Raw genomic sequence first — 16,306 nt, 5'->3', positions numbered from 1 at the left:
ACATGTAAAGAAAAGAATTGTTTTGGTTTCACAAGCTGTAACATGGTTGTGAGTTGAACAGAATATAGAATAAATTTCCTTTACTTCATGTCTATGGTCACAAATTTTTTGTGCTTGGCCTACCAGTTTCGGTCTATAATGACCACCTTCAGATCTGTTTTACAAAAACATGTCCTAATACACTGGAGCCATAGCAGCATCATCAAATGCTAAACACAAAATGCTTTGAACAGTAGTGCTGTCAACAAGATGACTCTTCTATATACCATTTTTATATACACCTGACGATGCTGGTGCTGATTTTATGTTTAGCATTTGATGATGCTGCTATGGCTCCAGTATATTAGGATATGTTTTTATAAAGCAGATCTGAAGATGTTCATTATAGACCCAAACTGGTAGCCTGATGACAAAAAATTTGTGACCATTGATGTGAAGTAAAGGAAATTGTCTTGGTGTTATTGTATTAATGACTGCAAAAATACTGACAATTTTAAATTAAAAAATATTCATCAAGAGGGATTTTTCAATGTGTGATGTGTTTTGTACCATCAAATCACAGGTTCTGTCCAGTTTTTTATGAAGAAATAGCTCATGTTAACAGCATACCTGGCTCTGTAATATTATATTTTTGATTATTTTTAGTTTAAAATATAGAAGTTCTCTTCTTATTATACAAATTTACCTGTAAGTGTATTGTGTAAACGAGCAGTACAGTCCATTGATGCTGTAGCTATAGTTGTATTTAGTGGACTGAATTGTGCACAGACAACTTCCGCTGTATGACCCCAGTATGTGTGAAGGCATTCTCCTGTGACTGATGACCACAAGCGTGCAGTTTTATCAAATGAGCCTGTGAGGATTTTGCCACTGGCAACAAACAAACACTAAACCAAACTCATTACTTTTAAATTTACAACAATTTACACAAGAGCTAATTTAATTTTTGCATCCAAATACCTATGTGGGTTGTTGAAAGAAACTGCATACACAATGTTCTTATGTCCTTCCAGGTTAAGGAGTCCTTTGCCTGTCTCAACATCCCACATTTTACACGTTCGATCATAGCTTCCTGTAAGACACCTATACAAGTTTGAAAGTACACATTAATGATACTGTGTAACAGGTATGGCCATAGATATCTGCATGGAGGGCAAGAGGAGGAATTTGCCCTCCCCCCCCCCCCCCCCCCTCCACACCTGAAACATGGAGTACAGAGTTTTTATCCATTAAAGAATTCTCATGCACTTCTAGAAGTGAGTCGATAACCATCAGTTCTCTGGGATATAATAAACTTTTTTGTATCATACACAAAATTGGTTCTTGTGGCATAACACATCTTGAAACTGACCAACTAATTAATATGAAAATGGCAATTTTAGAGTCTTACCCCCACCCCTGAGTTGATTTCTGCAGGCATCTCCAAAGATGACTAAACAAGGTATATTAAACACCCTCAATCAGTGACCAACTTCAAAGAAAATAAGTATCAAACTTTACATGATAAAAAAAGGATCAGTGATCACAGATACTTCAAACATACTGTATTTTGAATTTAAAATATAAATGTGACTTAACAGAAAACCAGCCAGAAGGCTGCTAACAAAGATAATCTGAGTAGCTCGCTTAGATTGCTTGTAGATGACACTGTCATTTATTACCTAGTAAAGTCTTAGAATTAATTACAAGTGAGTTATACAAGACATCTGCATGTTGTGAAAAGTGGCAATTGACCTTGAACAATAAAAAGTGTGTGTACCTCCATATGAATCTAAAAAAATTCCATTCATTTAAAAAAAAAAAAAAAAAAAAAAAAAAAAAAAAAAAAAAAAAAAAAAATCACGCAAACTTGATGGCTGTCAAGTCAGCTAGGAATTACAATTACAAACAGCGTGAACAACAACTATCTCATAGAAGATGTTGGGGGGAAGGCAAACCAAAGACTGTGTTTTATTGGCAGAACATCAGAAAATGCAACAAATCTATTAGACTGCCTAAACTACATTTATCCACTTACCTATCCTTACCGGATAGGATCGATGGCGAACATGAAAACAGATCAAAGAAGGGCAGCTTGGTTTAGGGGATAGACTGTCACAGATACTATAAGCAAGATGGGAGAGGCAATCATTAAAATGAAATCATTTTTCTTTTTGGCAAGATTGTTTCACAACATTATAATCAGCAATTTTCTGTTCCAAGTGCTACACATTTTGTTGACCCCCACATAATAATGAGAAATTCCCATCATGATGAAACAAGAGAAATCAGAGCTCATACAGTGCTAATTTTTCCATGCGCTATTTGAGAGCAGAAGTGTCAAACAAGAGTGTGAATGTGGTTCTATGAACCCTTAGCCAAACACTTCACTGTGAGCTGGAGAGGAATCATGTAGTGAAAAGCCCAGGATGGAATATCAGCAATATTATGAAAAGGATAGATTGCTACTCGCCATAAATATGACATGCTGAGTTGCAGATAGGCGCAATGAAAAAACTGTCACATATAAGCTTTCAGCCAAAGCTTTCTTCAGTAAAAAGAAATGCACACACATTCACACAAGCAAGCACACCTTCCCCGCACATGACAAAGTGGATCAACCTGTGGCACAACATGCAATTGACACAAAATACTTTATTTCAATGACTGGTGCATAACCTGAGACATCTGGATCCTCCCCTCCCCTACTAGCTTTTCTGAGCTGCACATATGAGAGTTATCCTTACAACACATTCTCTGCTCCCAAAATCATCCCAGCCTCAACCTATGATAATTTACTGCCCTCCCACCCTCCACCCAACAGTTTCCTTCCTCCTGTCCTCTCCTCACAGTCATTGTGTGTTACATTCTATTGACACATCCACTGGTCTCTTCCTCTTATCTCTTCCTCTCCTTTCCATTACCAACTTTTTCCTCTTCTCTCCCTTCCCTACAGCCTTTTGACAATGCACCTGTCAGACCTGTCCTGCCACATGTAGTCCCTGCATGCTCTGCCAGGCACCACCAACTCCTCTTCCCCCACTTGTACCCTGCTATCCTTCCCTCTTCCCTGTACCACTCTGGATTGTTGCTCTCATTCAGTGTGTTTCTTTTGCAGTCTGGACAGTGGACAACCTCTTAACATCCCACAGTCTTCACCATTGCCTCCCAGACTGATGATAACTTATAATCCCAAGAAACAGTCACAACAGTACAGTGTTCTCAACCTCTTGTCTGATGCACTCTCCCCTCTTGAATTATCTGCATTATCCTAGGATCTCACTTTCAGCCATACACTTGCATTTGATCATGCTGCTTTGGTGAAAGACCTACTTTCCTTCATATGTAATGAGAAAAGGAAATATCTCTTTGCAACCCAATCCCAAAATCTTTTCAACAGTAAACCCGACACTGAACCCTGCCTTGAACAGTTCTGACTATGATCTCAACTTGATCCACCCCCACTATCTCAAAATCATCCATAACAAGCCTTCCAAGAACTCCTCACATCAAGCACTGCTTCACACCCCTTCCTCAGGTCCCTACAACATGACCCTAACCTGTTCTCTGCAGAACCCCGGGCTCTATGTTCCCTAGAAGCTGATGATACCATCATTATCCTCCCAGCAGACAAAGAATCTACCACTATGGTACTTGACCAAAAGAAGTATGAAGTATATTAGTGAAGGTCTATGCCAGCTGTCTGACACTTCTACAAACAGCATCTGCCATATGCCATCAAGATACCATCCCTGTGATTCAAACTGACCTGCAGTCCCTCCTTAAAATCTCAGGCTCCTCCCCTCACAAGATTAACACCTCAATCCGCAAAACTTCTTACCCCCCCCCCCCCCACCCCCACCCCACCTTTACCTTCTCCCATCCACAAACCTATTCATCCTGGCCACCCTATTGTTGCTGGGTTCAAAGCGCCCACCAGACACATATCTGCCTTAACTATTCAGCATCTACAACACATAGTAAAAAGACTTCCGTCCTGTATCAAACACACCAACCATTTCTAGATTGTCCGAAATCTGTGCCCATCCCACTCCCATGCCTTTTCTGTCACCATTGATGCCATGTCCCTCTATATTAACATCCCCCAAGTACATGGTCTGTCTGCTGCTGAACATTTCCTCAATGTCCGCCCCTGGTAGCTGAGTGGTCAGCGCAATGGAATGTCATACCTAACGGGGCCCATGTGCGATTCCCGGCTGGCTGGAGATTTTCTCCACTGAGGGACTGTGTGTCGTGTTGTCCTTATCACCATCATTTCATCCCCATTGATCCGCAAGTTGCCGAAGTGGCGTCAACTCGAAAGACTTGCACCAGGCGAACGGTCTACCCAACGGGAGGCCCTAGCCACATGGCATTTACTTTTACATTTCCTCAGTCAGTGCCCACCTGATTCCAGACCTATCACATCCTTCTTGATCACCTTAGTCAACTTTATACTTACCAGCAACTACTTCACCTTTGAGGGGCAGACATAGCAACAGATGAGGGATATGGGAACCAGGATTGCTCCTTCCTATACCGACCTTTTCATGGGTCGACATCTTCAACTTTTGTAGCCCTGTCTTCCTCAGTTACGTGTAATATTATGGTATATTGATAATTTTTACTTATGGACCGTCTGACAGCCAGTGAAAAAAACACAATTTTAGTGCCATACACGTTTCACCTTTATTTTCTGCAAGGCATCATCAGTGGCAGGTTGCGTGGACAATTTCTTACATATTACACTCCTGTTGCATTTTTGGTGTTGTTCTTCTTCTTACGAACGCCAATTTGCGGTTTTTTCCACATTCCACAGCACTATGCACTGAACGCTTGTTTTAATGCAGACATCTAATGGTGATTGCGTGTTGAAAATGGCTCAAAGAACACATGTTGATGACATTGTGAGGGGTAGAATACTAGGGCGACTGGAGGCTGGTCAAACACAGCAGGTCATAGCAAGGGCCCTCCATGTGCCACAAAGTGTGATCTGAAGATTATGGCAATGATTCCAGCAGACGTGTCCAGGCGTTACAGTACGGGATGTCCGCAGTGTACTACACCACAAGAAGACCGATATCTCACCATGAGTGCCTGTAGACAGCCACGGAGTACTGCAGGTAGCATTGCTCAGGACCTTACCGCAGCCGCTGGAATAGTTGTCTCCAGACACACAGTCTACAGATGACTGAACAGACATGGTTTATTCGCACAGAGACCTGCAAGGTGGATTCCACTGACTCCTGGTCACAGGAGAGCCTGTAAAGACTGGTGTCAAGAACACAGTACATGGTCATTGGAACAGTGGTCCCAGGTTATCTTCACGGATGAGTCCAGGTATAGTCTGAACAGTGATTCTCGCTGAGTTTTCATCTGGTGTGAACCAGATACCAACCCCTTAATGTCCTTGAAAGGGACCTGTACAGAGGTCATTGTTTGATGATGTGGGGTGGGATTACGATTGGTGCATGAACACCTCTACATGTCTTTGACAGAGGAACTGCAACAGGTCAGGTGTATCGGGGCATCACTTTGCACCAGTATGTCCACCTTTTCAGGGGCGCAGTGGGTCACACCTTCTTCCTGATGGATGATAACGCACAGCCCCACCGAGCTGTCATCGTGGAGGAGTACCTTCAAACAGAAGATATCAGGTGAATGGAATGGCCTGCCTGTTCTCCAGATCTAAACCCCATCGAGCACATCTGGGAAGCTCTCAGCCGATGTACTGCTGCACGTCTTCAAACCCCTAGGACACTTCAGGAGCTCTGACAGGCACTGGTGCAAGAATAGGAGGCTATACCCCAGCAGCTGCTTGACCATTTGATCCAGAGTATGCCAACCTGTTGTGTGGCCTGTGTATGTGTGCATGGTGACCATATCCCATATTGTGGTGTGGTGGTGGTGTGTTGGGGCTTTTGGGCGCTCAACATCGAGGTCATCAGCGCCCTGACACACATTTAAAAGAAACAAATGTGGACAGACCTAAGAAAACTACAGCACACACTCAAACAAAGCAGGAAAAGAAGGAAAATGCTACCTAAGAAAGTAAAACCTAAGGAAAGGGGAAACATAGCAACAAGAATGCCACTGAAATTGTCACTGGTGGGCTACTTACATAGAATATGGGCGAGCTTGTCACACAGTGAGCAAATTAAAATCCTCTCCCTAAAATCTTTGTAAAAACATTTGACATGGCACAGAACTTTAAAACTTTAACCACATTCATCCGAGTGTTGCCTAAAAGAGTTGGCAGGTCTGCTGGCAAGTCAGCCGTGGCCTGCTGGTCAGAAAATAAAACGCAATCCAAGAGAACGTGGCGCACAGTGACCTGGACGCCGCAAGCACCACACATTGGAGGGTCCTCTCGCCGGAGCAGGAAGCCATGCGTCATAGGGCTGTGGCCTATTCGAAGCCGAGTGAGGAGAACCTCGTCCCGTCGACGGGGCTGAAAGGAAGTACACCACACACGCGTTGTGGGCTTGACTATACGGAGCTTATTGTCAGTCACTTCCAGCCACTCATCCTCCCACCGACGCATGACCCGTGAGCTCAACAGCGAGGTGAGTGCGTGCAAGGGGATAGCACACTGAGATACGTGTGGATCGAGACACGCCTCCTTGGCTGCGAGATCTGCCCTTTCATTCCCAGCAATGCCGACATGCCCTGGAACCCAGCAGAAAGTTACAACCTTCCCCAGTCGCTGTAGTCGGTGGAGGGCATCCTGGATGGTCTGGACAATTTTGTCTGCCGGATACAAACGTTGCAATGAGAGAAGGGCACTGAGTGAATCGGAACAGACAAGAAATTTAGGAGAGGAAGAATGTCTCATGTGTTCCAGTGCCCGCAAGATCGCAAACAATTCTGCATCAAAGACAGTAAAAGTCTGAGGCAGTCGGACCTTAAGGACACGATATGGAAAAACAACTGAGCAACCAACAGAATCCCCTTGTTTCGACCCATCCGTAAAAACAGCTACATAGTCGTGGTGCTCAGATAAAATGGCAGAAAATGCTGCATTAAAAACGGTGGCAGGAGTGCAATCTCTCTTGAACTGCAATAAATCTAAAATCACTCCGGGCCTCTTCAGTAACCAGGGTGGCAGGCGGTTAAAACCTTGGATTTGGGGTTGTACAGACTCCACACCGAGGGACTCTAGTACACGTTGCACACGGATCCCAAACGGCAACGTAGCCCGGGGACGACGGGAAAAAAGGCAGTCCAGAGGTGGATGGGCAACAAGATGGTGAGCAGGCGATCTGGGAGCTGCAAGAAACTTACAAGCCTGGCGCACCAGCAGGATCTGTCGGCGGATGGTAAGTGGGGGTTCGCCAGACTCAGCACAGAGGCTGGGTACGGGACTGGTCCGATAAGCACCCGTGGCCAGTCGGATCCCAGCATGGTGAACAGCGTCAAGGATCTGCAAATAAGATGGCCTCGCTGATCCATATACTGTGCACCCATAGTCCAGCCGTGAACGCACAAAAGCTCCATAAAACTGTAGGAGACGCGCCCTGTCCGCGCCCCAAGACCTGTGGCTGAGGCACTTGAGGATGTTCAGTGCCTTCAGGGTTCTGGCTTTCAAATCACGTAGGTGTGGCAGCCATGACAACCTGGAGTCAAAAATTAGGCCCAGAAACCGCACTGTGTCTCTAAAATGTAGTACAGTATCCCCCCATATGCAAGGCAGGCAAAGTAGAAAGATGACGAGAACGATTAAAATGAACACAAACACACTTTTCGGCAGAAAACCGAAAACCCGTCTTTGCAGCCCACTCCTCTAACCGCCGCACTGTTAGCTGCAACTGACGGCTCACGGTTGCAACACTGGAGGAGGAACAGAAAACAGCAAAGTCGTCCACAAATAAGGAGCACTGTACTGGACTCCTCACTGTAGACGTTATACTGTTGATGGCTATGGCAAAGAGGGTAACGCTTAAAACACTGCCCTGGGGGAACCGTTCTCTTGCTCAAAGTGATCAGACAGTGTGTTACCAACGCGGGTCCGAAAAAACCTCTGAGACAGGAAAGACCGAATGAAAATGGGGAGGCGGCCACGAAAGCCCCATTGATACATTTGTGCAAGAATACAGTGTCTCCAAGTAGTATCATATGCCTTACTGATATCAAAGAAGATACCGATACAGTGATGCTGACGGAGAAAAGCCTGCTGAATAGCTGCCTCTAGGAGGGTCAGGTTGTCGACCGTGGACCAAAATTTTCGGAATCCACACTGAAAGCGGCTAAGGAGCTGTCTGGTCTCTAACAGCCAGACAAGACGCCGGTTAACCATCCGTTCCATGGTCTTTCTGACACAGCTTGTCAAGGCAATACTACGATAACTACCAGGACATGTGCGGTCCTTTCCTGGTTTGAGGAGAGGGATGAGAATTGCCTCCCTCCACGAGGTGGGGAACACTCCTGTCTGCCATATGAGATTAAAACATTCGAGGAGGATTTCCTTTGACGCCGCTGGCAGATGTCGAAGCGTGGAGTACCGGATGCGGTCGTAACCTGGTGCAGTTTCAGAAGTCTCAGTAAGTGCCGATTCAAGTTCCCACATGGAGAAAGGGGAATTGTAGGCCTCAGAACTGTTCGACCGAAAGTCCAAGGTCGCTCTTTCGACAGTCGCACGGTAGCGACGAAACGCTGGATCCTGATTTGTAGTGGCAGTACTTTGTGCAAAATGCTCTGCCAGCGTCTGAGCAATGGCTCTGGGTGTCGTTTGGAGGCATCCCTGGTTCAGGACAGCAGCTATTGGTAAACGGCTATGCTTACCGGAAATCCTCCGGATGGCTTCCCATACTCTTGTGGAACAAGTGGAACGGTTGATGGAGTCCAGGAACTCCTGCCATGACCTTTTCTTGCTCTCTTTAAAGACACGCCGTGCCCTGGCTCTAGCGATTCGAAAGGCGGTAAGATTGACCGCTGTTGGGTGGCATTTAAATCGGCGAAGAGCCGCACGCCTGTCCCGGATTGCTGAACGGCGCTCTTCTGTCCACCAAGGCACAAGGCGCCGCTTAGGAGTGCCAGAAGACTGTGGTATGGACAGGTCAGCAGCATGATGGACCACAAGCGTGATGTGATCCACCCATTCCTGTACGTTATTGTGGCGGTCAAAGACAGCCAACCGAGTGAACAGTGGCCAGTTAGCCCTGCCAATCATCCACGATGGTGGCCGCGGCTCCAGCAATACACCATCCAGGAGATGAATGCGGATAGGGAAGTGATCGCTGGAATGAAGGTCGTCAATGACCTCCCAGTGAACAGAGTCGGTGAGGGTTGGAGAGCAGAAAGATAGGTCAATGGCTGAGAATGACCCTGTAGCAGTAGAGAAATGAGTCGGAGTACCTGTGTTGAGGATGCACAACACTTGAGATGTTAGGAGGCTCTCCAAAATTCGACCTCGAGCGCAAAGAGAAGTGGAGCCCCACAGGACATGATGGGCATTGAAGTCTCCCAGGAGAAGAAATCGGTGGGGGAGTTGGTCGATAAGATCTGTGAGAGCGTCTAAGGTCATTGCATCCAGAGGGGGTAAATAAAGGGAGCAAACGGTAAGCCTCCGAGGTGAATAAATTTCAACTGCAACTGCTTGCAGGTCAGTATCCAGGGGGAGGGCAGAGGAGTGGTGGTCATTATTGACAAACACAGCGACTCCGCCTTTGGCCCTTTCTCCAGTCAGGTCATCTTTGCGATATGACGTATAGCCCCTTAGTACAGAAGCATCAGATGGTTTTAAATGCGTTTCCTGTAAACACAAGCACAGGGGGCGTTGCCGTGCTAGGAGGTTCAGTTCCTCCACATGTGCCCGGAATCCATTCATGTTCCACTGTATAATGGGAGCCATCTATCAGGGTGGGAGTACCTTCATTCTCACTTTCTGTTGGGGAGGAGAGCCCACAACAGGTGGAGGCTCAGTTTTGGGGCGAGATGATTGCCCCAGTCTGACATCAACCTCCATCGCCGCAGAAGAGGAGTCGAGAGAGACGTCAGGGAGAATGACATCCACATCAGGAGACTGTATAACTGCAGTCTCCTTTAGTGGGCGAGTCTTCACCTTTGTCTTTGGCTTCGATGTTCTGGCTTGAGGTGGCATTGGAGCCAAAACCTCAGAAGCAGTAGCGGGTGTAGCAGTGCTGGGCAGTGCACTAGACTGGACCCGGGAAGGGGCAGGAAGTTCCATGATGTCAGCTACCACAGCCTGGTCAGATGGCCGGGGGGGAGCAGCAGGCTTCACAGGAACGGCAGCAGCACACGTACATTGACAAGCGCAGGTGCTAGTGCAGACAGTAGCAACCTCCGTTTGTGTAGCGGCATCGGTTTTCAAGACTGGTTGTTTGAGAACGGAAGAAAAGGAAGCAGCGAACGTGGGCGGCTGCATGGACTTGTAGATTTTCTTCGCCTCACCATACGGGATGCGTTTTGTAGTTTTTAGTTCCTGGATCTTCTGTTCCTCAAGGAAAACTCTGCATTCCCTACTCCACACAGGGTGATCCCCAGAGCAGTTGACACACTTGGGAGGAGAGGAGCAACCAACTCCCTCATGGGCGGCTTTACCACAATTCCCGCAAGTGGCTTCCCCTCTACAGCCGAGAGTAGTGTGTCCAAAGTGTTGGCATTTGAAACACCGCATGGGGTTGGGGTAATAAGGCCGTACACTGAGACGTAGGAAACCTGCCTTCACATGCTCTGGCAATTTGGTGGTGTTAAATGTAAGGATAAACGAGTTAGTCTTTATGAGAGCACCATCCACCCGTTTCATAATGTGTTGCACGTCCACAATTCCTTCCCGGGACCATTCAGCCCTCAGTTCGTCTTGGGGAATGTCAACGAGATCTCTGCAAGTCACAACACCCTTGCTGTAGTTCAAGGTGTTGTGAAATTCAGTCTCTATCGCAAACTCCCCAAGAAATTGTGCCTTCTGAAGGTTCTGGACTTGCTGGAAGCTAGATGTTTCAACCAACAAGGTGCCATTTCGCAAGCGCTTTACAGATTTTAATGTGCCAGCAATACCTTCTAAGCCCTTCTGTATATAAAATGGCGAAACTTTTTCAAAACTCCCATCTTTTCTTTTAATTATGAAAAACACATTCTGCGAAGCAGCATGCGTTCTGTTACTACTACCTGAATCAGGAGGACTGGCTACATGAGCCCTCTTGTTGGATTGGGTGTTAGAACCCACCAGCGATCCACCCTTTCCGCTGGCAGGAGAAGAATAAAAGTTCGAGGGTCCCATCTCGGTCCCACGAGCAGCTAGGGAACTAGAAGTCCACCTAGACAGAGCCCCGCGTGCCTAGGTAAGCCTTATACAACTGGGGCGCGGCAGGTGCCCCAGAGGTTGCCCGCTTGCGACTGTTCCACCCCAACAGCCATGCATCTTATAGGTGCGCAGCACACCGTAAGATTGAGGGGTTTTTATAGAGGTTTACCTTCCTCGCAATCCAGGCGGTCAAGCCAAGATTACCATTCCCCGCAGCACACAACGTTCCACCGCCGCGCCATGCGGTGGTCGCTGAAGCACGTCCGGGGGTTACGGTGACAGGAGACTGGTGGCGCTGACCAGTCCCCAGCTCAGGACCCCGGGGTCGCCAAGCCCGTACTCAGCAAATGAATGCTGAGCCCCTAGGGGAATCCCATATTGATGTCATGATTGAGTACATGCGCAGGAAACAGTGGCGTTTTGTAGCACGTGTTTCGGGACGGTTTTCTCAACTCATCACCGATACCGTGGACTTACAGATCTGTGTTGTGTGTGTTCACTATGTGCCTATGCTATTAGCACCAGTTCTGTGTAGTGTCACGTTGTGTGGCACCACATTCTCCAATTATCCTTAATTTATAGGCATGAGTGTATTTTTTTGGATGCAGACTCCTTATAGCAATACACCACCATTCTCACCTCAGCCTTCACTGGACAAATTACTCCACCAGCCGAGTTCAAAAGCAGATTTCCTGGGCCTTCACATACAATCCTGGTATTGTTGATCCCTCCAAAAAATAGCTTTGGAGCACACCACTTGTCACTCAGTATTATCCTGGCCTGGAATGTATTAATCACCTACTTCCTAAAAGCATGCCCTGAAACGAGATCCAATCTGTCTGAGATTTTGCCCATTACACCTAGAATAGCGTTTCATCACCCTACCAATCTCCGCAATATCCTTGTCAAACCCTATGCTCATTCTTCATCCATATCTATATCCTATGGCTCCCATCCCTGTGACCATCCCCAATGCAATACTTGCCCTAAGCACCTTCCTACCACCACCTACACCAGCCCTGTAAATGGCAAAACAAATACTATCAAAGGGAGAGCCATCTGTGAAACAACACATCATATACCAGTTGTTATGTAAACACTGTTCGGCCTTTACATCGGCATGACTACCACCAAATTATCAGTTAGGATGAGTGAGCATAGACAGAGGGTGTATACTGACAACACACAATATCCTGTCACAGAGCAGCTCTACAATGTGACAGTTGTGACCTCGCTGCCTGTTTCACCACAAAACCCATCTGGATTCTTCCCCCACACACTGGTTTCTCAAAACTCCACAGGTGGGAACTAGTGCTACAACATGTCCTTGGTTCTCACCATCCACCTAGTCTTAATTCATGTTAATTTCTTCCATCTCAGCATTTCTTCACAGTAACTATTCCTTTCTTCACTCTGTTTTTCTTTTCCACAACTTTGATTTTCTTACATGTCTATTTTTCACTACCTCCCTCCCACCTCTGTTATGTACAATGCACTTAGCTTTTCACTCTAATTAACACACGCATGATGTTTTATCAGTGATCTCTGTCTTCCATATTACCCTGTCTTCCAAGATGGGGCCGATAGAGAAAGTACGTGTAGGTTCAGCTCCCAGTTATGAAGATAAAAGTAATACACTCCTGGAAATGGAAAAAAGAACACGTTGACACCGGTGTGTCAGACCCACCATACTTGCTCCGGACACTGCGAGAGGGCTGTACAAGCAATGATCACACGCACGGCACAGCGGACACACCAGGAACCGCGGTGTTGGCCGTCGAATGGCGCTAGCTGCGCAGCATTTGTGCACCGCCGCCGTCAGTGTCAGCCAGTTTGCCGTGGCATACGGAGCTCCATCGCAGTCTTTTACACTGGTAGCATGCCGCGACGGCGTGGACGTGAACCGTATGTGCAGTTGACGGACTTTGAGCGAGGGCATATAGTGGGCATGCGGGAGGCCGGGTGGACGTACCGCCGAATTGCTCAACACGTGGGGCGTGAGGTCTCCACAGTACATCGATGTTGTCGCCAGTGGTCGGCGGAAGGTGCACGTGCCCGTCGACCTGGGACCGGACCGCAGCGACACACGGATGCACGCCAAGACCGTAGGATCCTACGCAGTGCCGTAGGGGACCGCACCGCCACTTCCCAGCAAATTAGGGACACTGTTGCTCCTGGGGTATCGGGGAGGACCATTCGCAACCGTCTCCATGAAGCTGGGCTACGGTCCCGCACACCGTTAGGCCGTCTTCCGCTCACGCCCCAACATCGTGCAGCCCGCCTCCAGTGGTGTCGCGACAGGCGTGAATGGAGGGGCGAATGGAGACATGTCGTCTTCACCGATGAGAGTCGCTTCTGCCTTGGTGCCAATGATGGTCGTATGCATGTTTGGCGCAGTGCAGGTGAGTGCCACAATCAGGACTGCATACGACCGAGGCACACAGGGCCAACACCCGGCATCATGGTGTGGGGAGCGATCTCCTACACTGGCCGTACACCACTGGTGATCGTCGAGGGGACACTGAATAGTGCACGGTACATCCAAACCGTCATCGAACCCATCGTTCTACCATTCCTAGACCGGCAAGGGAACTTGCTGTTCCAACAGGACAATGCACGTCCGCATGTATCCAGTGCCACCCAACGTGCTCTAGAAGGTGTAAGTCAACTACCCTGGCCAGCAAGATCTCCGGATCTGTCCCCCATTGAGCATGTTTGTGACTGGATGAAGCGTCGTCTCACGCGGTCTGCACGTCCAGCACGAACGCTGGTCCAACTGAGGCGCCAGGTGGAAATGGCATGGCAAGCCGTTCCATAGGACTACATCCAGCATCTCTACGATCGTCTCCATGGGAGAATAGCAGCCTGCATTGCTGCGAAAGGTGGATATACACTGTACTAGTGCCGACATTGTGCATGCTCTGTTGCCTGTGTCTATGTGCCTGTGGTTCTGTCAGTGTGATCATGTGATGTATCTGACCCCAGGAATGTGTCAATAAAGTTTCCCCTTCCTGGGACAATGAATTCACGGTGTTCTTATTTCAATTTCCAGGAGTGTAGTAATTGTAAATTGTGTAACAGAAAAGTTCGTAAAGGAATTCAGTGTAGAACCTGCAAGTACTGGTTTCATGAAAATTGCTGCAAGATCAACTTAAAACTCGTAACTGATGACTATTTGTGGATCTGTGAGCCGTGCATAGCAGCCGCGTGTGAAAGTAAATTTTCAAACATTATCAAAAATAAGGACGAAATAATCAGAATGCTACAAACCGATATTGAAGTGCTAGAAGTGAAACACGCTGTGCTCCAAGACCGATATACAGCTCTACAAAACAGTAGTGCTTCGACAGTGTGTGTAGATCGGTGTTATGTACGTCATGAAAACGTAACCGTCGACGACGCCACATTTATATACAAGAAAGGAAACCCACAAGTGAATACAGAAGCCTCAACAGTGGACAAAGTTCAGTGCTTGATAAACAGTGATAACTCAAATAACAAAAACAGTGCATCTAAAATTGTAGTAGACGGCAACACGTGTACACAAAACACGAGTGGTTGTGTAAGAAAAAGTTCCGATCGCGTACGTAAACAAACACAACGGAAAAATAACGTAAAAATATTTGGAGACAGTCATGCTCGCAATATTTCGACGTGCATGTCGAACTCTGCTCAAGATGGTTCGTGTATATCAGCAATTGTTAAACCAGGAGCAAAATTCGTGAATGTGGTAGAAGACATACACACAGAATGTGCTAAATTCACGGAAAAAGACTGTGTTACGATAATCGCAGGAGCAAACAATGTTTATTGCAACGAGGCCAGCACTTTCATTAAAAAGCTACTCGTATTGCTGCAGTTATTACAGAATACAAACATAATACTAACAACTGTGCCCACGAGATCTGACCTGGCAGACTGGTCTTGTGTGAACAGAGAAATTCGCCTAACGAATAGTAAACTGAAACACTTTTGCACTAAGTTTACGAATGTGACTCTACTGGATACAGACAGGTATGAGAGACACTGCTTCACAAAGCATGGACTACATCTAAATCAGTTTGGCAAAAATAAACTAGCAGCAGACATTGGAAAAGCTTTTCATGAAACAATAGGCCTAAACAATAACGATCATGAAAGCAGACCAGTCATAGCCCTAACTAACGAGGTAAACTAGTGAGCTGGGCCAACTCTAGCAGGATTTGGTCCAGTAACAAAAATCTGCAACAAGTAATTAATACACAAACGAAAGTTCACTCAAACAGCAATACAATTAAAGACAAACAAAAGTTAACAGTGTTTCATCAGAACATAAGAGGCCTATGCTGCAAGCTGGATCAGTTCACAGCAAATATAGAAGACACAAAAGGTATAAACAGTGCCCACATTCTGTGTCTAACAGAACACCACATCACTGCTGGTATTGAAGTGGTCCCTATTCCCAACTATGTTTTGGCAACGTCTTATTGCAGGAACTATAAGGACAAAGGAGGAGTAGCTGTATATGTAAAAAACAATGTCTTGTTCACGGCAATAGATGTACAAAGATTCTGCTCTGAGCTACATTTTGAAGTATGTGCTATAGAGGTGCCAGACACTGTCTCCAGATTAACAGTTGTGGCAGTTTACAGGGCACCATCTGGTAATTTTAAAGTGTTTGTTAAACAATTAGATACTCTTTTGTTGTACTTAAGTAGAAAAAATAGGGGCATGGTAGTTGTTGGGGATTTTAACATAGATTTCTTGGTTAATTCTCTCTGCAAGGTGGAGTTTGAAAATCTCATGTGCACGTACAACCTTGTTCCCGTGGTTAGCTTGCCCACCAGAACCACAACCTCTTCCAATACTCTCATTGATAACGCTTTTGTTGATCAGAGTAAAGTCAACCATATTAATATTGAAATGGTTATAAATGGTCTGTCTAACCATGACGTACAACGAGTTACTTTCAACAGCTTGGGAATTCCTCTGAGTGACACCTCACTTAGATGGAAAACAGTAAGGAAAATAAGTGAGGAAGCTATTCAAACGTTCAGATCATGTCTTCAGCATACTGACTGGACA

At 46.5% G+C, this 16,306-nt stretch overlaps 1 protein-coding gene across 1 annotated transcript in view; it reads right to left on the bottom strand.

Annotated features, from left to right (window-relative positions):
* The window catches only part of LOC126458506 (dynein assembly factor with WDR repeat domains 1), an 80,166-nt gene that overhangs the window by 46,226 nt on the left and 17,634 nt on the right, over positions 1–16,306 (bottom strand). The window contains exons 4-5 of the mRNA XM_050095604.1: positions 961–1,083; positions 686–870 (exon numbers count right to left, since the gene is read on the bottom strand). Of these exons, the coding sequence (XP_049951561.1) occupies positions 686–870; positions 961–1,083 (308 nt within the window). The remainder of the gene's footprint in view (positions 1–685; positions 871–960; positions 1,084–16,306) is intronic.

This window comes from Schistocerca serialis, chromosome 1 (genome assembly GCF_023864345.2).
Source record: "Schistocerca serialis cubense isolate TAMUIC-IGC-003099 chromosome 1, iqSchSeri2.2, whole genome shotgun sequence".
NCBI lineage: Eukaryota > Metazoa > Arthropoda > Insecta > Orthoptera > Acrididae > Schistocerca > Schistocerca serialis.
This window is presented reverse-complemented; position numbering and strand designations above follow the sequence as displayed.